This window comes from Ananas comosus, linkage group 7 (assembly GCF_001540865.1).
Source record: "Ananas comosus cultivar F153 linkage group 7, ASM154086v1, whole genome shotgun sequence".
Lineage (NCBI taxonomy): Eukaryota > Viridiplantae > Streptophyta > Magnoliopsida > Poales > Bromeliaceae > Ananas > Ananas comosus.
This window is the reverse complement of record NC_033627.1, coordinates 808,288-835,338: the sequence shown is the minus strand read 5'-3', so window position 1 is coordinate 835,338 and position 27,051 is coordinate 808,288. Positions and strand designations below refer to the sequence as shown.

At 38.1% G+C, this 27,051-nt stretch overlaps 5 protein-coding genes across 12 annotated transcripts; 3 read left to right on the top strand and 2 right to left on the bottom strand.

Annotated features, from left to right (window-relative positions):
* On the bottom strand, nt 39-5,512 carry LOC109712467 (serine/threonine-protein kinase SAPK10). The gene is made up of 9 exons (XM_020236044.1): nt 4,836-5,512; nt 4,215-4,289; nt 4,037-4,138; nt 3,901-3,954; nt 3,701-3,793; nt 3,327-3,419; nt 2,215-2,319; nt 2,047-2,145; nt 39-672 (listed from the first exon to the last, which is right to left on the bottom strand). The coding sequence occupies exons 1-9, from the start codon at nt 5,016-5,018 to the stop codon at nt 379-381; spliced, it is 1,098 nt and encodes a 365-aa protein (XP_020091633.1). The 5' UTR covers nt 5,019-5,512; the 3' UTR covers nt 39-378.
* On the top strand, nt 7,151-8,865 carry LOC109712719. Its single transcript, XM_020236462.1, has 5 exons — nt 7,151-7,331; nt 7,529-7,704; nt 7,798-8,035; nt 8,280-8,356; nt 8,620-8,865. Exons 1-5 carry the CDS (start codon nt 7,151-7,153, stop codon nt 8,863-8,865), a joined length of 918 nt encoding a protein of 305 aa, XP_020092051.1.
* Nucleotides 10,283-16,217, top strand: LOC109712465 (protein misato homolog 1). Of its 6 annotated transcripts, none has more exons than XM_020236039.1 (10): nt 10,283-10,402; nt 10,688-10,771; nt 11,059-11,160; nt 11,342-11,387; nt 11,887-11,965; nt 12,868-13,234; nt 13,688-13,934; nt 14,808-15,050; nt 15,126-15,242; nt 15,478-16,217. In XM_020236039.1, exons 2-10 carry the CDS (start codon nt 10,700-10,702, stop codon nt 15,927-15,929), a joined length of 1,725 nt encoding a protein of 574 aa, XP_020091628.1. In that variant the 5' UTR covers nt 10,283-10,402; nt 10,688-10,699; the 3' UTR covers nt 15,930-16,217. The 6 variants fall into 6 exon arrangements, with proteins under 6 accessions (XP_020091628.1, XP_020091626.1, XP_020091630.1 ...); XM_020236037.1 differs by having other exon boundaries at nt 15,123-15,242; XM_020236038.1 differs by lacking the exon at nt 10,283-10,402 and adding an exon at nt 10,410-10,510 and having other exon boundaries at nt 15,123-15,242.
* LOC109712468 (protein OSB1, mitochondrial-like) lies at nt 17,428-20,741 on the bottom strand. 2 transcript variants are annotated; one of them, XM_020236045.1, is made up of 4 exons: nt 20,250-20,741; nt 19,373-19,511; nt 18,760-18,862; nt 17,428-18,596 (listed from the first exon to the last, which is right to left on the bottom strand). In XM_020236045.1, exons 1-4 carry the CDS (start codon nt 20,591-20,593, stop codon nt 18,304-18,306), a joined length of 879 nt encoding a protein of 292 aa, XP_020091634.1. In that variant the 5' UTR covers nt 20,594-20,741; the 3' UTR covers nt 17,428-18,303. The 2 variants fall into 2 exon arrangements, with proteins under 2 accessions (XP_020091634.1, XP_020091635.1); XM_020236046.1 differs by having other exon boundaries at nt 17,428-18,590; nt 20,250-20,729.
* LOC109712469 (LOB domain-containing protein 36-like) lies at nt 22,321-25,167 on the top strand. 2 transcript variants are annotated; one of them, XM_020236048.1, is made up of 4 exons: nt 22,321-22,434; nt 22,843-23,185; nt 23,466-24,487; nt 24,601-25,167. In XM_020236048.1, the coding sequence occupies exon 3, from the start codon at nt 23,474-23,476 to the stop codon at nt 24,323-24,325; it is 852 nt and encodes a 283-aa protein (XP_020091637.1). In that variant the 5' UTR covers nt 22,321-22,434; nt 22,843-23,185; nt 23,466-23,473; the 3' UTR covers nt 24,326-24,487; nt 24,601-25,167. The 2 variants fall into 2 exon arrangements, with proteins under 2 accessions (XP_020091637.1, XP_020091636.1); XM_020236047.1 differs by lacking the exon at nt 22,321-22,434 and adding an exon at nt 22,463-22,703.

The window sequence follows — 27,051 nt, the reverse complement described above, 5'->3', positions numbered from 1 at the left end:
AATCCACTAAAACCAATGAATTTCCAATAAAAGCCACAGAGACTAACAGACCACTAGGCTACATATATGGGGAGCACATGATTACTGTAATAACATCTTCACAAAGTTCGCATAGAAGTTTTGAGTGAAGATTGTTAAATATCTTCATAGATAACAAACAACAAACAGGTCGTAAACAAAGAAACAGAACATAGAGATTCTCCAACCCTGCAAGCGCACACAATGCAGAGCGAAGCAGCCGCTAACCATAAATTACAGATCCTTTTATGACTTTAGGGGTGGATTCAAACCCGATCGAATCCTCCCCCACGAAATCAGCTTTAAATAGAAGCCACGGGTAACCACCTGCAGCTTCTCCGCATAGTTCTCCACATAGTTTTACATGGCGTATACGACTTCTCCACTGCTGTCGACATCGAGTTCGGGGTCGGAGTCGAGATCTTCCATGTCATCATCATCAATATCGAGACCGTCCGTCAAGTACTGGTTTATGCCGCGAGTGCCGGCAGCTGGAACGGTGGCTTCCGCCAGGATCTGCATGATCTCGTCAATGCTCTGCATGGGCTGGTCGGGCTCCTCGTACTGGCTGCTCATTGCGTTATCGTCCATCAGACCAGCGGGGAGGTTCTTCAAGAACCACTCATGGTTTTTGATCTCGGGAATTGTTATCCTCTGAAAAATATTCCATGATGAGATTCGTTGTCCAGAGGATTATAGAGTGAAAAATTACCCAAGATAATAAGTTAGTCAATGTATTTTGGCGTAAAAGAATACACACCTCCAACTGTACTCAAAATGGAACAGATGGTAACAGTATGGAGGGAGGGGCAAACTAAGACACTAATGTTCTAACATCGCAAGATTTTATTCTGCTATTGCAGAGATATTACTAAGCACGCCAACAGAATGATATAACTTTGATAATCTTGTAATCCCTGGGCAAAAGTAAAATTGGCAGGATTACTAGTTTAGATTACTGCTAGTGATAAATTTATCCAAATAAGCAAGTGCTAAGCGTAAAATAACATCTACTAGGTTTAACTAAGGTAGAAAGGTAGAACGTTGACGGCACCCAAAAGCAAATTTAATTCCCCCTCAATAGACCAGCACACAAGTTCTATATTGCGACCAGTTCTATTTTTTTTTTTACCTCAGATCCTACGAAATAATTTCTTCCAGATAGTAACAAAATGCATTTGGCTTAAAACAAAAATAAGTACATAGAATTTTGCTCAAAATGGAACTGCTCTATATGGTAGAGAGTCACAAAATAGGATACCAGACTTCAACATCATGATGAAGATTTTAGTATTGCAGGAATAAGGTACAAGCTAGCAGGTGTAAGTACCCCAGTCCAATGTAGCATAGAAAATTTGATACCTTAGGCTGCATTTGGTTCGGGTATAAGTAAGAACTGCTTATTCCAGGGATAGATACAAGTTGAGATATAAGCAGGAACTAGACCAATTTTGCGTTTGGATGAAAATTGGGTTGTTCCTGGGAATAAAGTAAATGGTGTTTGGATGATTAGATTGGAACAAGGGGAATAAAAGTTATAATTTTAAATTAAAAATATTTTATCTAATTAATTAACATCAAAATATTAATTAATAAATTTATTAGCCATGAATATAATAATAAATTAATAAATTAATAAATATAAATAATAGTTACTGAATAAATTGATTAAAATATTAATTTTAATTAGTGAATTAATTATAAATAATAAATTAATTAATTACTTTACTATTTAAGTAATAGATAATGACTCAAATACATTGATTAGATTAATTAATAATTTAATACCATAATTAAAATTATATTAGACTTTAATTAATCTTGTACCCACTTGGGAACAAGCTTGTTCCAGGGGGAGGGGTAAAACAGCTGTTCCAAGGTTATATTGGGTTATACCAGCTTATTCTAAGGATAGGAGAACTACTATTCTTGGGTGGAAAAAATAGCATTTGGAAACAAAAGGGGGAACAAAGGCTTATTCCCCACTTCGTTCCCGAACCAACCACAACCTTAATATAGAGTACTCACCATAGCAGGGTTGGCTACGAAAATCCTTTGGATTAGGTGCCGGCACTCGGGGGATATGTGAACATAGTCTGGAATTGAATATTGAACTGCTAATATACGCTGCAATAAAAAGTAATTCAGTCAGCTCATAAAATATATACCATGCGCTGAAACATTTTAAGACTGTACCTGAATTGTCTTCCGGAAGTTTTTAGGCTCTTCTGGATCTTCAAAAGGATATGCACCCACTAACATCACATAAAGTGTAACTCCACAGGACCACACATCAGCAATCTGCATCAGTTGCAAGAAATTGTGATCTGAACTATTAAAATAGTAGCATTTTAAGATGTGCACTTCATAGTCAATATTTAATTCCTAATAAGCCAAACAAATGTCATATTATTCTTGCTGATTCTGTTCGAGTTCTTCACTATGTATCTAAATATTCTCCAATTTAAAGGGCAGATTAATAAAGCTTCCGCTCAACTACTATGATAGTTATGATGGCAAATTTTGGCAAATTAAGTAGAAAACATATAAGAACATGCATGAAACTTTGTCAAGCATAAGAACCGGTACTTACGGACACTGTTGTAGAATACTTGTGGCACTGCTAGATCTGACAACAATATCAATTGGTAGAGGGTAGGTTTTGACAATTGAATGAGCTTTGAAGCTAGCCTTTCTTTAAGCTGGAGTTTATCTTTCCCGCAATTTCAAAATAGTTCTATCTGATTTATGAAAAACCCTTAGAAGATATAAAACACATAAATCTAGACTTCTTTGCTACAATTTTCACACGAAACCACAAATCTTCAGTTACCAAGATTAAGGAACAGGTCACCAGTCAGTTCTCTGTTGATGTATACGATAGACTACTCCACCGAAATACCTAATAGCATGTAATGAGAGGCAAAACTAATGTGGAAAGGCAGCACCGAAATTCCATCAAATAAGCATGAATTAACTGCTACCTGAAGTATATGTTTCCTAGTATTTTTGACACAAGCAAATATTCTAAATTCAGAACTATCTACCAGACTAATAAAGCAAAGTCAATCTTATATGGATAGAACGACCCTTCGCCATTAACAAATGTGGTTATCCTTGTTGGTGAAGGCAAGGCAAAAAACTTTTGCCTTTCACCATAACCAATAAGGATAATCACGAAGAGAATTTTAAAAAAAGTATTATTACTAGTTGTATCTATCTATATAGATTAAATACATGTCAGATAATCCATAATGTGGCCCAAAAAAGTGTGAATAGTCCATAAGGCAAAGGGGGCATTTGAATACCTTGCCATCATATTCCTTCTTCAGTAGAACTTCAGGTGCGATGTATGCAGGAGTTCCAACAGTTGACTTTGGTTGTGAATGAAGAACGGATGACTGTAAATAAAGTGAGGTTGAAATTCTGATAAGAACAAGCATCAGAGGATGATGAAAAAAAGGTATCATTACTGATTCCATAGTGTTCCGACTAAAATTACAAGCCAACAAAATAACAACCACCATTTAATTAGGTGGGTAATTTTCTGCCAGTAGCAGCAAGGTTTCACTATAGGCATGGCAAGGGCATAATTTAGTAGATCACATTTTAAATTGCCTTGAAATTACAATTAGAGCTACAATATTAGCAATATTTATGCATTCTCACTGGCTTCGTATACCTTGGAATAGCCAAAATCACATATCTTTAGACGAGGAGCATCACTTCCATCCAACAATGTGTTCTCCAGCTTCAAATCACGGTGACATACTTGCTTGATAATAAGGCAGCACACCAAGCAAAATAAGATCATCCAGTCAAACAGGAGTATTTGTAAAAAAAAAAAAAACAAATGAGTCGGGGAAAGATCATTATAAATACCATCGAGTGACAATAGCTAACTCCTGATATAAGTTGTTGGAAGAAGAAGCGAGCCTACAAGGTGAACAGAAGATTAGTCGATTTACAGACATAACAAAAGGATAAGAACAGAATTGAGTACTATGCAAGCATAAACCTCATCCTCGCTGAAGCGGCCAGCGTTACATATGCGCTCAAAGAGCTCACCGCTAGAAGCATATTCCATGACGATAGCAAGATGTGTGGGAGTTAGAATAACCTAAATTAGGGAGATCAATGAATAAGCATAGCTCTTCCTGATAACATGCAAATAATACCTTTAAATCTCATCGTACCTCTTTGAACCTAATAATATTCGAATGCCTTAAAGATCTGTGGTTAATTATCTCACGCTGCACGTTTTCATCAATCTATAAAACAAAGAAAAAGTGAGCGCAGAATTAATCAGCCATAAATAACAGAGTGAGCAACCCGAAAGCATGTAATGATGGAGCAGGAGCACTTGATTTGAAGGAATAGTCTCAATTGCAACCCTGAATGTGTAAAGGGATTCCTGCCTTGGTGATAACAGAACGAGGAGCATGAAGAACAGACCAAAAGATTTCTTAATGATAGAACAAGCATGCCGACGATATCACGGATTGCGTAAACATTCAATAGTTTCCGAACTTTCCGCTGCTGACAAACAGTAAACAGGTTCGAACAAAATCAGCTGAACGACACAATGAGAACAAAGACAGTTCAATCCTCGAAAGCCTCTTATTTAGATCAGTTGTTTATGCAGGTAACATTAGTTCCCGCATGAAACCTCTTATAACAACCTAATAATAGTTCCGCATCATTCATCAATCAATCAACATAATATCGCAATAATGAATCGAGAAAGCAAGGTATATCAAGAGCTAAAAGAAAGAGCACAAATTTTTAAGTAGAAAGAGAGAGATACTCCCGCCGACCTTCTCGCCTCTCTCGATATACTTGACCGCGACGAGCTCCTTGGTTTGCTTGTCCCTCATCAACCTCGCAATCCCGAAGTTCCCCGCCCCGATATCCTTCACCAGCTCGTACCGGTCGCTATCGTGCATAATCGGCATGTCCATCCCCGGCCCCACCGTTACCGCCGCCCGATCCATCGCCATCACCCTCTCCTCTCCTTCTCCCTCTCCCTCTTTCTCACTCTCTCTCTCTCTCTCTCCTCCGACCCTTCTCTCACATCAAAAAACCCCTCTCCTCCTCCGCCGCGCTCCCACGCCCTACCGGAGAAATCGAGGCGCGGGGGCGCGCAACGTGGCGCCGCGACGACCCCTCGAGGCGATCCGACCGTTGGTGGGATCACGAAGAAGCGGTGGGAAGGGGTAGGGTTTGGTGGAGGAAAGAGACGTGCCCCCACGGCGATCGCAGCGAGACCTCGTGAGCCCCTTCGCCCCGCTCCGCTTCGATCTCGACCTCAGATCCCTTCGATTCCACCCGCTTTTTATCTCCTTTTCCTCGATCGTTTTAGGGCTAGGGTTTCCGATCGGGGGGTTAGAGGCGATGGCGAGAGCTCTCTCGTGACCTCCCCTTTTTCACTTTCTCCCTTTCTTCCCCCCCGGACGGAAAAAAGGAGACGCGACGCAGATATTATCCACTTTCGTTGCCGACGAATTAAATAAATATCTGGTAAAAGTGCATAGCGAAATTACCGAACTACCCTTCGGTGGACAAATGATTGGTGGACTTGCTGCGAGGGTTGTACGATACTAAATGGACGAGGAAGGGAGTTGACTGGTGGAACGGGCTGAGGATCCGACGGTCGTGATTTTGTTGTCGGCTTCTCGCTGAAAATTTTATATCATTGGTGTTACAGTAATATCATGCAAATAGAAGGTATAACATAACAATAATAACAATAAATACGACACCGCCGAGATAAGCTAAACTAATGATTACTAATTATATAATGCAGTGTTGAGTCATCATGTCGCCTCGAGCATAATCCAGGCCTTCAAATTGGACCTCAAGGCCCCTTCTAAGTAGATTCATTCCGGCCCACTAGATCAGTGGGCCTGCATAATATAAATATATATATATATACAATAATTCATGAAAACTGCTCCAATCCGAATATGGAAAGATTGATCCTCTATTTTAAATCTAAATTTCATATTATTTTAATTTAATTCGAATTTTTTTCTAAGATAACTACAAATCTAGTCAAATACTAACAGATAATTCATAACATGCCAATTTTAGGATTTCAAAAAAAAAATATATATATAGAGGTCGTACGTGAAGCCACGGCACCTCCTTCTAGAAAACTCTTGAAGAATTTTTAAAATGATGATGTGAAAATATTTTTTTTTAGTGATGGCATCTTTCAGTGAAAAAAAAAGGTTTTTGATAGCCAAGAAATTACGTTACATATTTACGTGTATAAAAAAGGATAAAAAATATTATATTTATTTGCATATATAATATCATATTTCATATATAATTACTACATATTTTCTACAGCACTAACTAAAAATAGATAATACTTTCTACGAAGTATATCTCTATATATTTTCGCTGTAACTTGTTTCAATACCAAACGAAGTCCTAAATAGTTATCTTATATTTTATATTCATCTTTATCTAAAATTTTTAAATATAGTTGATTAAAAAAATTTCTTTAAATATTTTTATGATACTAAATTTAAAGTACCAATAACTATATAACTTTTTATTTAAACAAATATTATATTAAACTTTCAAGATTGTTGCTTATCTTTTTTGTTTTTTTCCTTTATAGAGTACGTATTATTATATTCTATATATGAACTGTAGTATAGCTGATAATCTACTAATCATCATATATATCCTAATAAATTTTCAATTTTGAAATTAATTTATAATTACATATAGCTGAGATTAGTTATCGTTCCATGTATCGTATTGATTAAAAAGCTAGTATATATAATAATATATATATAATATAATAATAATAATTTTAAAAAGAGAGAAAGGGACACGTGGCAAATTGTTGTGGTTGAAATTATATTAACCGCCCGTATAATAATACCGTTATACGGGCGGGAATCTCCGGTCCACGTATTTACCATTTTACACTCGGATTTATCTTGTTTCTTCAAGTACATCCCTTCCTTTTTCGTAATCCTTCTGTCTAAGCTGTAACGGTATAAATGGGAGAACCACCCTGCTACTATTTCCTTCGAATGAGAGGGAGAGAGAGCGTACGTAGATCTAAAAGATGAGTTCGTCGATGAGTGCAATGAGTTTAGAAGATGGGGTAATGGTGAAGATCTCTATCGAGCCTGTTTTCTCAAAAAAGTCTGCAGCAACAGGCAAGAGCATAGAGAGCATAGAGGAGGTTATGAAGGTAGTGAAATGGATTGCTGATGTAGATTCCGAGATTAAAAAGATGATGGTGTTTTCGAAAGAGTTCGCTCTGTCGATAAATGTGCTTTCTCTTTGTGAGCTCTATTTCTATTCTTTGTATTAATATTTCTTTCTTTTCTTTTCATCTATGTTAGCGATGTTTTAAAGAGGAAGGATCTATCGTGACAGTAATAATTATTTTTACAATATCCAACCATATTGACTTTTTAAAATGTTTCAAAAAAAACTAGAGGTTTTTTTGATTGAAAACATGATGTTATGGTCCATGCAGTGATCAATTTGATGAAGGAAGAGATAAAAAGTCATACAGCAAAATTTATGCACAAAACATTTTTATCTTGGAAAACATATCTCGACGAAACAGAGTTAACACTGCAAAACAATCACAATAGCAAGCTTGATACGAAGTTGGTGACATCAATCCAGAAGCACATCAATTCTCAAGAGGTAGAGAGCAAAATTATACAGATGTGTTTTTTTTTTAAAGCAGATTTTACGAATTTATTATAAAAGAATCATTTGAATCTTGATTGATGGCAGAGTAGTGAAGAGAAGAGTCATCCGCTATTTAAAGATGTATTGGCGGTCGATCCGAACTTGAAGAAGGAGAAGGAGATCACGATGATGCCATCCGATCTTTCTCTATCATCTTCTTTTCATGTCGAGAACTCTTGTTCGATACTCAGATTACAGCAGCAAAGAAAGACGAGACGCAGCTGGTCCAAGGATTTGCATGAGCTGTTTCTCGTCGCCCTTAAACAGCTTGGTGGTTCCCAAAGTAAGTTGAGGCATTAAAGTTTGCACGATTTGAGCACTTCCTAGCAGATTATTTTTTTCTGCAGCTTTCTAGAGTTTTGTAAAGACGACACCGGTGATTTCTAGCAACATATTCTTTTGATGATTTGTGGAAAGAAAGCATAGATAAGGAGGAGAAGTTTTGATGTTGCAAAGAAATGAATAACGTACAATCGCGTAGTTCAAATTTCTGATCCGACTATGTTGTTCTCTATTTGTTGATGCAGCAGCCACTCCAAAGAGGATAAGAGAAGTGATGAAGGTGAATGGGCTCACAAATGATGAAGTGAAAAGCCATCTACAGGTTAGTTATTGTTGATTATAGCAGTTCGTATGCTCCTAGTCTCTTTTAATTTTTTCTGCTCTGCCCATTTACGAGGGCGAACAGAGAGAATAAATGCGTAAGCTTAAACTTTTAAAGCAACACTGCTGTTTATATGCCATTTTTATTGATTCTTTCTCGTATCTTTCTCCCTTACGATGCATCTTTCTTTTAAAAGTTCATCGACATAATCCATTTTCTATCTTTATCGATCACACTTAACAAAGTTCTCATTTTTCCATCAGAAGTATCGATTATACTCTCAAAAGAACGCGAAAGCATCACACATTGTGGATCGATCACTTCGTCTGTACGGAGGAGTTCCTCGAGAACATTATGCTACCTGGAATCATACTGCTTCGAGGTCTCCTGAAAGCCCCTTGGAGTTCGAGAAAGTTGATGATGAACTCTGCTTTAAGGAGGAGTCGGCGGACTCAGGGAAAGATGTTCGAAGTCAACAAGCACTTACATTTCCGGTGAAGGGGACATAGAAATATGAAAAATATATGTTACTGAGAGATTAATATAATTTTTTTCTTATTTAGATAATGTAGAGACGGTTGAATTAGAATAAAATATCACAACGGAAGGACAAGTTTTTGTGGAGTGCACCGCACTCCCTGAATATATTTGTTCTGTTTTTTCGTTTTTGTTTGATTTATGGAGTTGTTGCAGCATTTATTGAAGAGTGAGTAGAAAGGTCATTTTAAGTCTTATTTTCTTGATCATTGAATTCATACTGAGCTTCATGTTTTGCCCTTGATTTAATGTATGGTGATTGTGTTTCCATCTTAGGGTAAGATCCTGATACCGTGACCTTGGTGAGATTTTTTTTTTTTTTTTTTTTTTTAAGATTTTTGGATATGTTTATCATTTGGGTATTGAATTGTATTTTCTGGTAACACTTTCTTCGAAGTTTATGCGCAGAATTCATACTTTTAATTTTAATTTGTTCCTGATTCTTCTTTGTCTTTTGAATACAAATTTGTGAAGATGCACAACAAAAAGGGATGTAACTGGTGCCATAATTCTGTATCAACCAAATACATTAAAAAAAAATTTCTCAAAAAAACTGCATTAGAAATATTATGCACCGATATCATGCTTCTATGATGCATGTCATCAAACTATCGTGCGGTTGTATTTTTGTTAGCTTGCAGTTAAGTTAAATTATCGGAGGAAAAAAAAGAAAAAGAAAATCTTCATATCAAGTTTAATCTTTAAGATAATAATTATTATTACATGTAGTAAAATAATGCTAGAATCCAACTGGTCTCTATAATATCTAACTAAGGCTTCGTTTGGTATTGCGGAAAAATTGCATTACGTGCGGTAAGAAACACGATGGAAAAATATCCTGTTTATTTTCCGTACGTAATTTTGCGTTCCGTATATTACGGTTACTCGGTTATGATATATTTTCTGTCGTTCCATCGGAGAACGCATATCCGTTTTTTCTCAATTCCATTCTATCTAATAGCGTTAAATCCATCTCAATACCAAACTAAGCCTAAAACATAATGGAAACAACCCGGAGAATTGAAATTCTCCTTGGAATTTTTAAAAATTTTAAATATCTTCAACATGCGAAAATCAAACATCACTTAAAATATCTTTTTTTAAAAAATTTTTAGTAAATGTTAGTTAATGGTTAAATATTAGGCCTAATCTATACGTCCCACCAAAATTATACACGGCCATTAAGAAGAGCCCACAATCCGCTCCATTGGGCCTCCACACTACGCCACGTACTTTGTGCACCACAGCATACATAGACCGGGCTTTTTTAATTCCAATCTCTAGGATAGACCGAGACGATATTTTCGGTCCGCCAATGACGTGGTGCACTGAGTCCTCGCATCATTTCACCTGCGATCGGGCATATCGCGATTCGCGAGATCAGGGGCGTCCGCATAAATCCTACCCCGCGGGGCTTAGGTGGCCGCCACCGTCCGCATAATTCATTTCCCGCTTTTACTACACTCCTCGAATTGTCTCGACGATTTCATTTTGGTTCCTCCTCCTTTGGTTAGGGTTTCTCTCCATAAGAGCTTTTTCTTTTTATATAATTTGGTTTTGTTCTTGCTTCGGACGCTTGAATCGATCTACAAATTAGCTGTTCTTCTCCGGATTTTTGTAATTTTGATTGATTTATATTTTTTAGGGTTTAGGGTTTCATCTCACTCGCCAAGCTCCACTACTCTTATACATATTGGGGATTTTTTTTAATAACCAAATTTGCTTTAATATATGATCTAGCTTCCTATTAACTCCCTTGTTTTTTTTTTTTTTTTTTTTTTTTGTTGTTGGTAGGAGCTGATAAGAATGAGGGAAATTGTGACAATTCAAGTTGGCGATTACGCAAATTATATAGGTTCTCATTTTTGGAATTTTCAGGTGAGATTTGGTGATTTCTGTGTAATAATGTTTATCAATTTCTCTTACATAAATAAACGTTTAGTTAACCAGTAAGATTAAGTGAAGGAGCTCATAATTTCGAGCATGAAATTTTTACTAGCATTTCTCTAACTCATCCTTTCATAAATGCATCGCGGATTGTGTTAAGAATGCAATAGGCTATATTATTTAGTAAATCAGGCATATGATGTATGTGCATTTAAGTCTCGGAGATCTTCATCCTCGTGATTACATTGTTTATTGACTCGACGGCTTTGTCCGTGTAGGACGAGTTGCTTGGATTGGCTGAAGATCCCGGTGCTGATCCAGTTTTCAAGAATGGATTGTTGGATATGGACGTTTTCTATCGGGCCGGTGAAACACAGCAGGTGAATTTGGGCATAGAAAATCGTTTCTTTAAGAATCTGAGAGATGAATGATTTCGCTGATCTTTATTTTGGGGTCATTAATTATTTTCTTACGTATCCAGTCCAAATGCTCCAATATAGTTCAGTCATTTTTCAATTTTTTTGATATTCTGGGAGTACTTGAGCTACTAGTATTTTGCAGGGTATCTTTACATACTGCCCTCGTATGATATCTATTGGCTCTCGAGGTAATAATATAATGCAGCTGGTCGTTGATTTCTCAAGTTTCATATTCGTTTTTGTATATTGGTTAGGTGTTATAATTGGTGGAGATATGTTCTTAGTCTTCAATATCTTCTTGTATGCATTTAATTCAGCACTTTAATTTACAACTGCTAAGTAACTAGTTATTATAGATTACTGTGAAAAGTGTTATTACCCATTTTGTATCTCTTTACCATATTTTTGCTTTTATGTGTATTATGTATATGTATAGACATGTTTATTCTTGATGCAGTCTATATTCTACAGCTGCATATAATAATTAACAAAAAGAATAAATAAAAATTTATTTTGGTTTGAGGGAAAAAAAAATACAGTATAGCGTAATTCTGATGATTCTTTTGTACTTTCATATATTTTTTTGGAAGTCTGAATTCTTTCTTTCTTCTGTCATTTGTCCAATAAGTTTTTTTTTTCCCACCCCCTCTTACTTTACTGTGGCTCATATAGCAATGTCTTTTGTAGGATCACTTGGTTCTCTTAGTACGTCTGGTACTTTGTATGGCAACATTCCTTCAGCTGATTCGATGGCCATTGCTACATGGTAAGCTAGTGTCCCTAATTCTTGTTTTGCTCGTTGATTTGATAATGGTATCCTTGCTGAGAAATTTTTTCATGCTCAATGTTCTTGTCTACTCCATTGTGTCTGTTTTCCCTTTCTGTTGCCCTTAGTGAAAGAGAAACGGGTTCTACAAGGGGTCTATATGATTAAATTTTTGTTACAAATTCATGGATTGATGCACTGGTTTACTATGTACTATGTAATGAAAACTAGTTATGTTCACTGATGGAAAGGCCAGTATACAGGAAGTTCAATCATCAGAATGCACTATAACGTAACAAACAAAATCTCTTTGGTGATAACATAGTGATTGATTTTGTTAAAGAATTTCAAATATTTTTTATTTTTTTTATTTTTTTTATTTTTTTTTTGTGGTCTTATATTGGGAAGCGAGGTTTGGAACCTAGGAGCAGGAGCACGCTCAATCCCCTTTTAGCTAATACTTTTATAGTAACTTGTGATTAGTAGATACTAACATACAGAAAAATTCTGAAGAATCAGAGTTTGGAATAAATAAACTTATATCATATAAAGATGCTAGAATCAAACAAAACAAAACTTGTCTCTTTTCCCTTTTTTAAGCTTTTAGTAAGAAAATGTTTCTAACTTAACATTATAATCTATTTTCTAGTTTGCTAATTGCTCTGCTATACTTTGGGTCTCTATTTTCCAAATGAAAACCGTAGAGTAATTTCCATGGAATTTTCTATAATTGTGTTAAAACTTTTTCTTTTTTTTTGAAGTTTATAAACTATCCAGGTTATGTTTGTAATGGAGATCTGAATCATATCTTCAAAAATGAAAATACTGCTTTATTTGGGATATATATTTCTCGAGTATGCTCTGCTGACCTTGAAAAGACTTATGGTATGAGTTACGTTCAGGACCGGGAATGCTGCAAGATCAGTCGCAGAACCTTATAAGAAAAATCTGTTTCTCCAAAGTTTATCTGAAGAAGACCACGATGATTCAGGTATACCAGCAAGTGATAGTAAAGAAGGGGACTCTTCACACAGAAGAGAAAGAGATAAGGATCGTATTGAGTGCCTAGAAAATGGTGTTAATTCTTGGACTGATTATTCCAAAGTTCAGTATCATCCTAAGACCTTATATGAATTGAAAGGATCATGGGCAGATGTTAATAAGTTTGACGACTATGGAATTGGAAGGGATGTTATTGCAGAAGGGTCTCATGCAGAAGAGATGAATGAGAGGCTGCGGTTTTTCATTGAAGAATGCGACCATATTCAGGTTGTTTCTTCTCCTGTGCAAACTCAACTATAGTGACATGCCATGTATAATCTTCCCATTTATCAAGCTACTGGCTACTTTTGATGTTAAAATGTATCTGATCTTTTGTGCTGTTTGTCTGTATTGTAATCGGTAGGCTTTGGGCATGCTTTTCAAAAATTGCTTTTCATAATTGCTATATCCTTATAACCCATCTACTTTGTTTAGGGCCAAAGTACTTTGTTGGCCCTTGTCATACCTGGCATCAGTGTGTTGTAATTTCCATACTAGCATTTGACCTTCCTGTTAACATACAATGTACTCCTTTATTCGAGCTCTGCTCTTGCAAAAAGTGTCTAAATTCATTATGGATTACACAACATCTCTGTAGGCCACATATTTTCAGCTAGATAATTGTCTGGTTATAATTGTGGTAATATTCTGCAAGTTCTGAATTTTCTGCTGGTTTTCCAGGGTATCCAGTTCATTGTTGATGATTCAGGAGGCTTTTCCAGTGTTGCTGTTGAATATCTAGAGAACATTGCTGATGAGTACGCCAATACACCTGTGTTGCTTTATAATGTGAGAGATCCAGTTTCCCATGCATTGCCCATAAACCAAAGGGGTTTAATTACAAGAGCTCTTCATGATGCTGTCTCGTTTTCAAAGCTTGCCTCCTTTTCCAAGTTGATGGTACCAGTTGGATTACCTTCTTTGAGAAGTATGGATGCTTTTGCCTATGTAGATAGAATGCTTCATATGCTTCTTCCATGTTCATTTTGACCATGATGGTATGATGTGTTGAAAATTGCATGCAATCACACTTCTCCTATCCTGTGTTGTTTTATTTTAGTTGGAGCTAGATAACTCATCTACTAAAGGACTCTGGTTTGCATCTTGTAAATTTCTTCCTTGTGAGATGTAGTCTAAAAATGGATTAATATGCTCTATGCAATTGGTTGAAACTTGAAAATGAATTACCGCAACAGATGGGCAAATTTGAAGTTGATGCGCTATAGCTTGACCCCAGCAATTGTAACATCACATTAGAAATTTCCTAGAGAGCTTTTTAAATCATTTGGGACTAAAATAGAAAGAAAGGAACAACGTTTGTGAATTCAGAAATACAGAGCACTCTGCCTATAGCTAGTCAAGCCCAAGTTACATGTTATTCTTGTCATAGATTGCGGGAACATTTCAGCCATTTTTGTATGTTGGTTATACATGTTTGAATTTAGGTTTTTAACTCTCTCGATGGGCTTCACCGTTTCTCATGGAACTTAATCTTTGCTATTTATGCAATCATCTTCTAAGAAGTTTGATAGACTGAAAAGTTTCAGAATTTGCCGGGCAGCCTCTTAATTTTAGCATTTAGTGCTGACTTACAAACTGACTACCTAATGCATCAGATGTATTTGCTTTCAGTTGATTTAAAGTTCATGCATACCATGCATCAGAAGCACCATATTCTGAATTTGCCATTGTTCTTGTGACTCATTGTATTTGATAATGAGAAAATACAGTCAAAGTTACATTATTTGACATGCAAAAACTGCAGCTCTAATCTAAGATTGTCTCTGCTTTGCAATGAAAGGCAACCTGTCTCCTTTACTCCATGTGAAAGACGAAAAGCTTTTCTACTCTAGTGCAATCTATGCTGCTGCAATACACTCAATAAGTGTTCCATTTCGATTGGAGCCACTTAGGCCAAGTACAAACTCAACGTATGCTTCTGGTGCTCTCGAGATTGGTGAAATTGTCCATTTATTAGCTGGTCAAGCTAGGCAAAACCCTGTGACTATTTTGGATTTAGCGATGCCTGCTCCATCTTTTACAGGTATAATTAACAAGCACTTATGTTTTTCCTACTATTCAAATAAGTTTCTGTGCTGATAATTTTGAAATTCAGAAGAAAACAACCGGGGAGCTATATTGAAGTATTTGAACCCTTTGACCCCTGAAATTGGAGAGGATGATGAAGATCCGTATGCAGTTGAATCTGTAACGGTTCATGGAGCCCTTCATTCAGGTACTTTATTTTTCCTCCCAATGTTTAGGTAATTTTCCCAAATGTTGTGTTATGTTTTTCTCCCAATCATTAGGTAATTTTCCCAAATCTTGTGATTTTTCTTTCTTAATTATTTCTGTTCTTAATGTCTCTTTAGATAGAATAAACGTCTCCATGATGCATTTATTAGTTGTTTTTTTTTTTTTTTTTTTTTTTTTTTTGGTGGTTACTACATTTTATATCGTTGTTGTTGTAGGTTGTAATCGGGCTTTGATTTCTCAAGTGAAGAACTCCATATGTGCTGAATATGAAGGCCGATCTATAAAACTCAAATTCTTACATCTTTCCATGTTCCTCTGCCCGCTCCCTATCCCTCTACCATTTCCGTCCATCTTTACGAGCCGTGTAGGCCGACATGGTGAGCTTTTGGAGCATGAGTTTGAAGGGGGAGAGCCAAAGGGATCACTTGATGTTGAGTCTGTACCAATAGCTGCTCGGCTTCGATCAAGTAAGGCAATTTTGCCTTTCATAGAAACACGGTATATGAATCTCCACAAATATGGATTGGCAAGAGGTTCACGAGGTGACGAGTTGCTTCGAGACTGGGGATTTGGGAGAGAGGAAGTAGAAGACATGGGAGAGAATATGTCCAGAATGTTGTTGGCGTTAGATCCTCTTTCGGAGGAGGCATCATCTGACTCAGATTAGCGCTCAGCGCTCGCTGTTCTTTTCAGACACGTCAATATCATGCAGAGACCTGTTGTTGTCTACAACATGATCATTGTTCTAAAATAGTCTTTTCAAATCAAGGACATGTTCTGAACATCTCATACAAGTTTGGTATGCTGTTGCTTTCACAGGTAGATATGGTATGGGAATGTATACGGTGTCATTTTAGACGCAGAGACTTTGAGCTAACATGCCCTGGTAATTTGTCAGCAACTTTCACTCTCTTGCAGCACTACAAATGAAAGAGATGCAATTTGAAGTTTTGAACTAAATTAGTGGAGCCTGGTTCAAACTGAAAATCAAAATTGGAACAGCAAAGATCTTTTTTTTAAGAAAGAGGAAAGAGGAAATTCTCGGAGGCTAATAGAAAAGCTATTGATCTTTGTTCATATTGAACTACAAGATCAAGCACCTCCTCGAGCCCCCGCCGAAGTACGGCCAGATCCAGTTCGACCGACTCAACATCAACAACAAATGCTGACTCGAGGGCCTCATCAATCCGTCAGATCTGGTGAGCTCCTCGCCTTCCCTCTCTCTCTCTCTCTCTCTCTCTCTCATTTGCTTCCCGTCGACAGGCCCCCCATGGTCCCCTTTCTCTCCTCCCCAGATGTATGCAGCGACAAAGTAATCCGTGCGGTGCGATGAATAAATATCTAGAGAGAAAAAAAAAGTGAGCAATAAAAAAAAGCAGGGATAGAAGAAACAACGATAAGGATGAGATTCATCAGATTCATCGGCAAGATAATAGTTAAAGAAGTGAAAGAAAAACAGTTCGGCTCAATACAGAGGTGTGATTTGATTCAATTCAAGCAAAAAAAAAAAAATCCAATTTAGTTCTAGCAAAAACAAGAGGGATCCGCCGAAAAAGACCCTTCCCTTTGTTCGGAAGAAAAGGAGGATCCGGACAAACTTAAAAAAAAAAAAAATGTGAAGGACTTGAGCGGGTTCCGTGGAGGCCACACTAAACAATGATTAGTTTGATTTAAGCAAAGAAAAAGAAAAAAATCAGTTCAGTTCAAACAAAAAAAGAAAAAAAAAAGTGAGGAACTTGGACTGGTTCGGGGTGAACTCTATATCCAACAATAAAGAAAACGTTATCATGTGGTAAATTTAGGGAGAATAATTTATAGGTATAAATATAGAGAGGACATGATAATATATCGCTGTCGCCATAATGGCATATTGGCATGTTGGACCCATGCGGTAAGGTCCCTGTAATTAATCTCATTAATGCAAGGGAATGAAATGAGCGCCCATCAAAGCCAATGTTACTGTACAATCATCATCAATATTTAACCTGCCAATGCTATTGTACAATCATCATCACCATTTAATCTGCATACATTTTCAGTATCGTTATCGACGAGACAAAACAGACGGAAATGTAATCATGGAGTGGAAAAAAATAAAAGCAGGGAGGTGTGACCAAAACTATCCTCCAGATATGCTCATCTTCATATCACCACCATCCAACACATTCAAGAATTTGCGTGCATAGTATATAATGAATAAAGGTAGTGTACATGAAAGGGCATTAGATAACGGGTGATTTACAATCCCCTGTATGTTGTAGCAGGGGCTGTAACATATACTACATGAAAAATGCTGCTCCTGTTGTGCACTACCATTATGGAAACGGAATAACAGATCAAGAAGGAACTAGTTGAATGATATAATTGTAAAAGCCATATGAATCAACTTCCTAACTATGATGAAAGACCGTACAAGACATGAATAGAAAAGGATATCGATCGCTTGTGCACCTGAAATTGGACCAGATGCTTCTCTTGTTCACTGAGGAATCTCCTAACAAAGCAGTTTTTCAGAGAAGCTGCTACTGCATACGCAAATTTGACAAGCCAGGATTGCCTTTTCACTTAGCACCACAATCAGCAAGCATGGATCCGAACCAATTAAGAAAATCCTCTATAAGAAAGGGAACGGAGTATATTAACAGAAACAACTGATCCTGTCAATCCAAATTTGTACAGAATATCTACACAGTCAAGCCTCTGTACAGCTGGAATTAATCCACATAAGAGCTTTGCCGGTAACTTAAGTAGTCTCAACTTAGCACTTCTTACCCTCTGCTTAAATTTATCATATTCCAAGAGAAGGAACTTTTTTTTCATGATTAGCTACACAAACATATTTTTCACAATCTGATCACTGTGGCATATAAATGCATTTCTCACTTTCTTATCTTTTCATTTTTGACTCGAAATTTGCTGCCCATTGCCCTTGAAAGGCTTAATTTAATTCTGATCATTGCTTCCATTTCTTCAAAGATATAGCACCTTTTTGCAGCATGACAAAATCAAAGGTGCGAGCGACTTCTATCCAGTAAGGAGGGTTACTCAAAATCCTCAATTATCCAACCATGTAACTCTGGCCGTCTACCATCGTTTCTTTGATTGGTTCCTAAACCCATCTTTGAGTCATACAGTTCAAGTTGCTTTTTAACCCAAGGAGGGTCATGCGGATTAAGCCATAGGACTTCACCAGTTCCCTTGTGTTTAAAATCTGGGTGCCTTATATTCGGCTTTGATTGTCTGTTGTCCCACCATTCGTACGGGTTAGCAAAGAAGACATGCCACAAGTGAAGGCGTTCTCTGTCCTTCTCCGCAGAATCAAATGCACCTAAAACTCAATTGGGACAAATAATAAGATGACTCTTAGACTATTAGAAAAGCACTTCGTAAGCGTGGTTCTCTTTAGGAAATTCAACTGATGTAGAAAATTGTATGTCTAAACATATTTCTCAACAGCTTATAAGCAGAGCTACAAATTAAAAGGATGATAAACTTACCGAAAGTGGGTCCTGTTAGTTCTTTCTGCACCAAAACCTCATGCTTGTGTGAAGTTTGTTTTTGATCATTGTGCTTTACATAATTCAGATCCATGACAAAAACCTGTAAAAAAAACATTAGAAAAGATTGTTATAATAGGCAGAAGTAGACATAAGTTAGAACCAAGATAAAACATTTAAGGGAACAAAAGATACTCATATACTGAGAAAGAAAGTAGATAAACTCTCGCATTTCCATTCACGGGCCTTATATAAACCATTTTTTAGTGAAGCAACGGCAGATACAAGGAGAAAAATAGAAAGAACACAAAGAGGTTAAGCCATGATGTACCAATTAATAATGCACCAATAATCAGGACATGAAAAGAAGAAATGCGCTCCCCAAACAATAAAAGGAGGAGATTGTTAGAGCTGATATTAGAGACAGCCATTCAAACAATCATCTTAAGCCGATATTTCAACCTTATGATAAAGCAAGAACTAACAGATCTCATTAAAAAGAAGGGGTCAAAAATTGATTAAACTACTAAATATTGAACTAAAACAAATTTCCAAATAAAATGCAGGGAACCAGGAAAATAATATGGCATGCTTCAAAAAAATGAGTGACAACCTTGTAGCAAATTTCATGGCTGCCACTAGCATTGACCTTTGCATAGGAACCTAAAGGACCAGAAACATAAATAAAATCATTTGGTTGCAAATGCCTCAGAGAAATTTCCGCCAGCTTGTCCCGCATTGCCAGTAATATCCTGCTCCATTTTATCCACAGTAAGCAACAAAAAGACATCCATTCCAAAATGAACCAAAATAAGCTGTAAATAGACAGTGGAAGTAGATCTCCAGAAACGTGGAAGCAGTCGAACAGCCAACAGAAACATCAGAAAACTGTAGTAATTAGATCAGAGACAGAATTTTGTGATTGTTAGAATTCACATGCACATGTACCCATCACTAATAGCTAGCCGGCCAAATAAGCAAGTGTGGGACCTCAAGATCAAGATATATGATTATCTTTCCCACATTAATCGTAATAAAAAGACGACTCAAAATGTGTTTCATACGGACTTTGAAAAGATAAGTAAGCAATCGCGCAGCGTCATGCCCCCGAAGGTTCAGGGACATTCCAATAGACAACAAAACAATGTCCTGAAGATTATTGTGTGAAAATCATTTACCACAAATGATGCCTAGATATTTCTGGGTATGTCGGCCATTACGATACCTCATGTTAAAATAATAATTACAAGTGTACAGATGGGAGCAGTTAAATTGACCAGTTGCAGCATCTTAACAAAGGCATTGGATAATTATACTCTGCATCCATTCTATTTAAGGACGCTTCTAAGTCTTTCGAATTATATCCTCTCTATATTAGTGACAATTGATACAGTATCGCAGCGAGGTAACAACTACAAACACGTCATATCAAACCACTCCAAATCGATCAAAACTTAAAGGAGATGAAGCAACTACGTAGTGAATCTCACTCGAAAGAAGAAGGAGAAGAAGAGGAGGAAGAAGAAGAAGATGCTCCATAAGCCCTCTGCCTCTTCACCTCAAGAAAGGTGTAGGCCCAGGGCTTCTCGTGGTCACGCCCCGCGCGCCTCACGGGGGCGACCACCGTGCCGATGAAGCTGCACGAATTCCGACGAATCCCTGGGGCTCTCACCGTCGGCGGCGCGCGGAGCATCGATCGCCGGTACGCCATGCTCTCCGAGCCGCCGCCGCCGCCGAGGGTTCGGTGGACAGGCAGAGAGGGAGGCGAAGGCAAGGGGCGGAGGAAGCGGCGGAGAGAGGAGAGGGAGGAGTAGGAATGTGGCGGCGTTGCCATGGCCGGGTTTTGGGGATTAGGGTTCCGGCTATCGCCGATTTTGGAGAGGGGACCGAATTAGGGCATTTGCCTTATGGGGCCGGTAATGTTGATTTTGGAAGCTTTTGCTTATATAGCAAATGCCTCGAGTCTTAACGCTTTAAGCTTTCCATTTTAAGATGTTTTACTCTTCACTATGACGGGCATTATTGGTAAATCTTCGTGAAAGATGTAATATTTGATAAATTCTTTTTTTTTTAAAAAAAAATCGTCAAAAGAACAGTAAAAAAAAGGGCAGGAGATATTAAAAGAATGAGATATATTGTTTTTATATTTTTAGTTAAATTTATTTCTAAAAAAAATTAAACAATATAAGTAGCTTGAAATTTTTCTCTTAAAAAAATTAATTGGGCCTTCTAGCCAGAATTAATATAAAGTGAAAAAAAAATCAAAATTTCTTCATTATGATAGATATTCTACATGTTTTCTAATGTGTAAAAATTACATGGCAAAGCCCAAAAACGTAATCTCTGTAGTTAGAAATTAATGGTTTCTACTTGCACTTTTAGCAAAGAGATAAGGCTGAAAGAGTCACGTGCCACTAAAATATTTAAATATAAGTTGTTTGACATTTTGAGTTATATAAAATAAAAGATAAAAGCAATTGCATGTTAATCCCTCATTACTAACAAATTTATCGCAGGTCACTTATAGGCTTAGTTTGGTATTGAGACTTATCTAACGCTATTAGATAAAATAGAGTTTAGTAAAAAGCATATAGGGATATGCTTCTGCATTCAAAATATATCGACTCATCGCGATATACTGAACACAATATTACGTACAGAAACAAATATAGTATTTTTCTAAACGTAACGCAACTCCCCGCAATCCCAAACGAAGCCTTAATGGCACCACTGCACATATTGAGTTTAGAGACAGAATTGGACAGAGTCCTGAGAAACATAATAAATCAGGTAAAGCCCTCTTGCTATGAAGTTTTTTCTTATATATGGTGTATTCATACATTCGTGTACTATTTATCTATCAATCGTTTCAACTTGGATCTAATTTGAAAATATGTTAATATCCGCAGCTAACGGGCATCATTCCGTATTGGCTTTAGAGAGAGAATTGGGCTGTCCCGAAAAACGTAGCAGATCAAGTCAAGCCCTCTTGCTAGGTATTTCCTACACCGGTTCATTCATACATTCGTGCATTATTTATCTATTATGCGGTTCAACTTGGTCCTTAATTGGAAATGTGTTACTCAAACACATTTGCTTCTAATTAGTGTGCATCCATACATTAGTGCACTGTTTATCTGTCATCCGGTTCAGTTTGGATCTAATTTGAAAATACATTACTCAAATACATATGCTCCGATACTTTAGGTTTGAAAGCCTACAAATTTTAAAATGCTCTGAAAAAAATATTTAAAATGATTTTGAGACTTTTAGAAACATTAGAGCTTCGAAAGAAAGCATGGACGTAATTTCCAAATTTGTCCTTTACGGCAAGTATTCGTGGCGGTGCACAAGTGTGGGTGGACCCGGTGCAGGGCTTAGATTCGTGCTAAGCTTGTTCCAATCCGACGGCCAGAAAATCTAGGCCCGATCTGGACGGCCAGAGAAACCGCACGTTTACTCCGCCACCACATCGGATCACGGTAGCATTTTCCCCGACCCCGCCCTCATTATTACACCGCATTGTTTATTAATCTTTTCTGTTTCCTATTATTATTATATATATTAATTTTTTCACAGCTATTTCTCATTTATAAATGACGTAGAAGCAACGCGGAGAAGAGGAAAAAAAAAAAAAAAAATACAACCCTCACCATCGATCCTTCTCTCTCTAAGGTCCTTCTCGATCGCTTTATATATATATATATATCTCTCTCCTCAATCCATGTTCCTGTTCATTCTTAAATATATTAAAAAAAGTAATTACTAATAAATATATCATATATATTTTTTTTCTTCTTCATCATCTATATATATATATATATATATGTTTTTTTTTTTTAATTTTTTCTACTCGCTTTTGGGATCTGAAACCCGCTCTCCTCGCAAAGAGGCGGAAATCCATCCGATCAAAGCGGAGTCCGATCTCTCTCACAGCGGACGAGGTGTTCACAAACGCATACACACTAACAACCCCCATCTCTCTCTCTTTTCTCTCTTCTCCTTCATCTTCTTCTTCGTCCTCTCCATTATCTTTTTTTTTTTTTAAAGATAAGATTTGAAATTATTAAAATAACTTTGCAGGAGCAAAGAAAAAAAAAGGGGCAAAAAAAGAAAAGAGGAAAAAAAAAATACTGCGAAAGAAATCTCGCTCAGTGGATGGATCGGAAACTGGGAGATTTCTAGAACGTGATCGGCTCATCTAACCTTTGTAGTGATCCTGGGGTTCGATCCAATGGGGAAGAAGAAGAGACGGAGTAGTTAGCGGGATCTGATCGAGGTCGCGGGGATCGATATCATCGGTCGTTTCGATCATCGTCATCACCACCACCATTATCGAAGAAAAAGAAGAAGAAGACGAAGAAAGCGACGCCGAAGATCGAATAGGGGGAGGAGCCGAGGAGGAGATCGATTGCACTATCGCAAGGTACGTGACGAGATCTCGCAGGTTTCGGAACGGGATCCCCAAAAGCTGACGGGGTAGACCTGAGAAAGGAAAGGCTAACCCTAACCCTAATCCTAGACGACCGCAAAAAGCACTGGGAAAAGCAAACCCTAACCCTAGCTCTATCTAGCCCCTAGAATTAAAACGCCTGTGAAAAGATCTGCACTAGGGTTCTCTCTCTCTCTCTCTCCTTAGCATTAGCATTTAAGTGAGCTGTTGTTCTTATATATGTTTTCTTTTTCCTTTTTTGGGGGGGAGCCAGGTTGGACGATGTCGTCGTCGTCGAACTCGCCGTGCGCGGCGTGCAAGTTCCTGCGGCGCAAGTGCACGCAAGGGTGCGTGTTCGCGCCGTACTTCCCGCCGGACCAGCCGAACAAGTTTGCGTGCGTGCACCGGGTGTTCGGGGCGAGCAACGTGGCGAAGCTGCTGAACGACATCAGCCCGGCGCAGCGCGAGGACGCCGTGAACTCGCTGGCGTACGAGGCCGACGCCCGGCTCAAGGACCCGGTCTACGGCTGCGTCGCCTACATCTCCCTCCTCGAGCTCCGGCTCCGCCAGCTCCGCGTGGACCTCCACAACGCCAAGAAGGAGCTCGCCGCCTACATCGGCCCCGCCGCCTTCGGCCCCTTCCTCCCCTCCGCCCCCGCACCACCCCCCCAATTCCACCACCCCCAATTCCAACCCCCCATGATGGGCCTCGGCCTCGCCGCCGCCGCCCCGCAGCTCATGATCCGCGATCATTCGCAGTCGCAGTCGCAGTCGCAGATGGTGGTGGACGCTCAGCCGATGGTCGTGGTGGCAGCAGCAGCGTCGGATGCGGCACAGCGAGAACAGGAGATGTTCAGAACCTACGACCAGCAGCAGCAGCAAGAGGAGCTCGCGAGGCTGAGCAGCGTGTACGACGCGCGCGGGGTGTATAACCATGCGGCGCAACTAGGCGGCGGGCCGACGGTGGCGATTGCCGGGTCGGCCGGTGGGCTGTCGCTCCTCCCGCCGCAGGCTTATGACGGCGCTTTTACGACGACAAACCAGCAGCAGCAGCAGCCGCAGCAGCTGATGCTGGAGCATCATCAGAGAGCTGGGAGCGACGAGGGGAGGAGCGGCATCGGGCCGTCGTCCTAGCGGCTGGAGAAGAGACACAACCCTACCCCGGCCTCTCGATTGCGGCTTCTCTCCTTGCGAAGAGCCCAGAAAAGTTAACATCTTATAAATGTTAATTTGTACCATCAAAATCTCTCCCTTCTTCAGCTCCCAGCGAGGAAAGGCGATGTCCTTCTCTAAGTGGTATATAAATAAATATATGTGTTATTTTTCTCTCCATCAAATTTCTACCACTATATATCTTTTGGGTGTCACAAGAGTTTATTACTGACGCTTTGAAAGTGTACTCCGTGCAGGTTTTGATCTTCTCTCGTTCCCTTTTGCTCAAGCGAAATAAAGAGAGAGAGAAAGAGAGAAATAATAGAAAGGATCCAAAATAGTGGGGAAAGAAAAGGGAGAGGGGCGGGGGGCAAATGGTGAAGATGGTGCAGCTGCAGAAGTAGCAGCAGTCATAAGCAGCTGCAGCAGTAGTCGCATGCAAAAGAAATAAAACCAAAGAACTCTCTCTCTCTCTCTCTCTCTCTCTCTCTCTCTACCTTGCAATCTGCTGGAAAAATCTCAAAACCTTTTTGCTGCTACTCTTTTTCCCAGCACTATTCTACTTGGCTTTTCTCTGTTAATTTCTGCAAAGCTGTGATTTTTTCCTTTGCGTTTGGCTCTTTCCGTTTTGTGTCTATACTCTACTGCATATACCTCTATTCTAGGTGTAATACATTTCTTCATTTCTATTGTTATTTTTATTATTTTGTTCCTGTTGGTTTTTGATGTGATGTTGCGGCCGCTGAACTGCCTGCTCCCGGAAGTAAGTACTTTGTCAATAGTGAAATTAGGCTTTTATGTGTAATAAATCTTTCTTTCTTTTCTCTGGGTTCTCAAATCTCAACGGGGATTACCATTTTTTTTTTTTTCCCTCAATTCTTTTATTCTTTTTGGTTCCAGTAAGTTTTTAATCCAGAAATTTCGGTTGTATTTTTTGTGTTATTAGTTTATTCTAGGCTTAGCTTGATAAACTGATATTATACATATATATAGTAGTTGTATCTATGATTCTTCGTATGATTCGTGAAATACTTATAATATTATTAATAAGTCAGTTATATATACATATACATATAATATTTGATGATTAATTTGGCTTTTTGAAGATAATATCTATTAGTTGTCACTGCAGCGTGAGGGAAGGGTGTGTTTATGGGGGTAGGGAGAGACTTAGAAGCAAGTCCAATCGTCCATCATCATGTAGTGATGTTGACTGGATTTGATAGATGGGGATTCCTAAGAGGTGCAAGCAATGCTTTGCTAAGCAATCACATGGATTTCCTCACCCGAAGCATCACCCAAGTCAAAACAGCCATAGTCCTCTCCCTTTCACCAGACATGGCTTCACAGTGATGCGACTCGGAAATACATGCCCTCTCCCTCACACTGTCAGATACCAGTCTGTGGCTCTTTGTGCAAAAGCAAATTAAACCTCTCTCTCTCTCTCTCCTGTGTATCTTTATGTGTGTCCGTAACAGGTTCTTAATCTTAGTTTTGGTTATTGGATTGTTGAAATCGATCTATGTTTTGCTATAAAAGCAGCTGGACCATCTTCTTAACTCTTCTGACCATATATATAGCTTTAATTAATAAATAATAAAGTTTAACTAATTACTAACTTATTGTAATCTCTGATATATAGATATATGCATATATGCAGCTTTTCTATGCACATAAAATAATGAGATTAAATGCCCATAATAAGGTCTTCTCTACTTCGTCTATGTCCTACTTGCTTTTCTTTATTTGAAAAAAAAAAAAAATGCATACTATTAATTAGATTTTTTTTGGGAGCATGTGTTGTTGTGACAGCAATTGTTCCAGTTGTTTGTTGAGAGGCTTTGCTTTCACCCCACAAGTTTTCAATCCTTGCAAGCAATACCGAGGTTTCGGTGCACGTGCAAAGGCCCCAAAAAAAAANTAACCAGACGCGCGCTGTGGGCTATTTTTTGCCGGCCCGGCTCGCCGCGCGCAGTCCAAAAAAAAAAAAAAAAAAAAAAAAAAAAAAAAAAAAAGACTGGGGCATTTATGGAATTAAGGGTGAAGGTGCAAGAAGAATATCTAAGACTTAGAACATACTTAATTCAGTGCCTTTTTTTTTTTTTGCCCTCTCTTTTTGTAATCTAGCTAGCTTTTAGCTTATTTCGTAGCTGTTATGATTAGTCTTCTTGATGGGGCAGTGGAAGGTTTGACTATATATATATAGCAAATAACAAGCCATGGGAATGCCAGCTTAGTATTTAAATATAATTTTTACTACTGTATAGTTTTTATTATAATATATGGGAGGGGTGGCTCAGCATCAGAAGCATATGCTTCAAAGTCAAGAAATGGTTATTTGGAAGGTCTTTTCAGATAGAAGTAGGTAGTTTGGCTAATAAAGGGGCATGGAAACTTAAAAAAGAAAAGAAAAGAAAAGATGATCTATATATTGTTTAGATACAAGATGCCAACTATAGAAACTCTTCTTTTAGTTAGTTACTGCTTTATTCACAACATTTCCTACAGTGTGGTTGGTACAAGGAATAACCATGGAAATTTCTAGATGAACAATGAGAAAAGAAATATATAAATTGTGTTTGAGAGCTAGGGTTTTTAGATGATGCCCCTTCAAATTGTTACTTAATTTCAGGAACTAACAATGAGTTGCTTTCTTATTATGTCCTAGAGCTGCTTCAGGTAGATATCATCTAAAGGAAAATATACAA